At 50.1% G+C, this 939-nt stretch overlaps 1 protein-coding gene across 1 annotated transcript in view; it reads left to right on the top strand.

Annotated features, from left to right (window-relative positions):
* Nucleotides 1-939, top strand: part of COL5A1 (collagen type V alpha 1 chain) — a 99,015-nt gene that overhangs the window by 25,129 nt on the left and 72,947 nt on the right. The window contains exon 9 of the mRNA XM_045289356.1: nucleotides 149-286. Within this exon, the coding sequence (XP_045145291.1) occupies nucleotides 149-286 (138 nt within the window). The remainder of the gene's footprint in view (nucleotides 1-148; nucleotides 287-939) is intronic.

The following is a 939-nucleotide window of genomic DNA, read 5'->3' as shown; positions in this document are numbered from 1 at the left end:
CCTGTAGGTTCTTAACCCTGTGGGGTAGCTCCTCCTTTGAGATGTTGGTGTGGGGACCTCCTTCCTGAGATGAGGCTTGAGGTGAGGTAACAGAGTGGTGATTCCCCCCCATGACTCACTCCTCACTCACAATGGCATTGACTTTCAGTACCCAGAGGGAGAGGGTGAGGGCGACCCTTTTTACTACGAGTACCCCTACTACGAGGACCTTGAAGACCTGGACAAAGACCCCAACCCCACCAAGAAGCCCGTGGAAGCAGCTCGAGAAACCACGGAGATTCCTGAGGTGAGAGCCAAGGGGGCTGGCTGAGCAGGCTCCTGTCCCACAAAGCTGTGGGTGCAGGAGGGAGAGGGCGGGGATGGGAGTGTGAGTGTGTGCATGTGTGAGCGTGTGCGCATGTGAGTGAATATGTGAGCATATGCATGTGTGACTATGTGAATATGTGAGCGTGCGAGTGAATATGTAAGCACATCTGTGTGCATGTGTGTGCACGTGTGTATGTGCGAGTGAATGTGAGCATATGTGTGTGTGCATGTGTGTGTGTGCGCGAGTGAATATGTGAGCATGTCTGTGTGTGCATGTGTGTATGTGCAAGTGAATGTGAGCATATCTGTGCATGCATGTGTATGTATGTGTGTGTGCGCGCATGGACATATGTGAGCATATCTGCACTGTGTATTTGTGAGTGAATATGTGAGCATATCTGTGTGTGCCTGTGTGTAGGTGCGAGTGAATACATGAGCATATCTGTGTGTGCATGTGTGCATGTATGAATGTATATGTGAGCATATCTATGGGTGCGTGTGTGCACATGTGTGTGCGAGTGGATATGTGAACATATCTATGGGTGCGTGTGTGCACATGTGTGTGCGAGTGGATATGTGAGCATATCTGTGTGTGTATGTATATGTGAGCAAATGTGAGCTTATCTGTGTGCG

The sequence above is a fragment of the Echinops telfairi genome, unplaced genomic scaffold (assembly GCF_000313985.2).
Source record: "Echinops telfairi isolate 266 unplaced genomic scaffold, ASM31398v2 ScPeMD7_25;HRSCAF=90, whole genome shotgun sequence".
Taxonomy (NCBI): Eukaryota; Metazoa; Chordata; class Mammalia; order Afrosoricida; family Tenrecidae; genus Echinops; species Echinops telfairi.
This window is presented reverse-complemented; position numbering and strand designations above follow the sequence as displayed.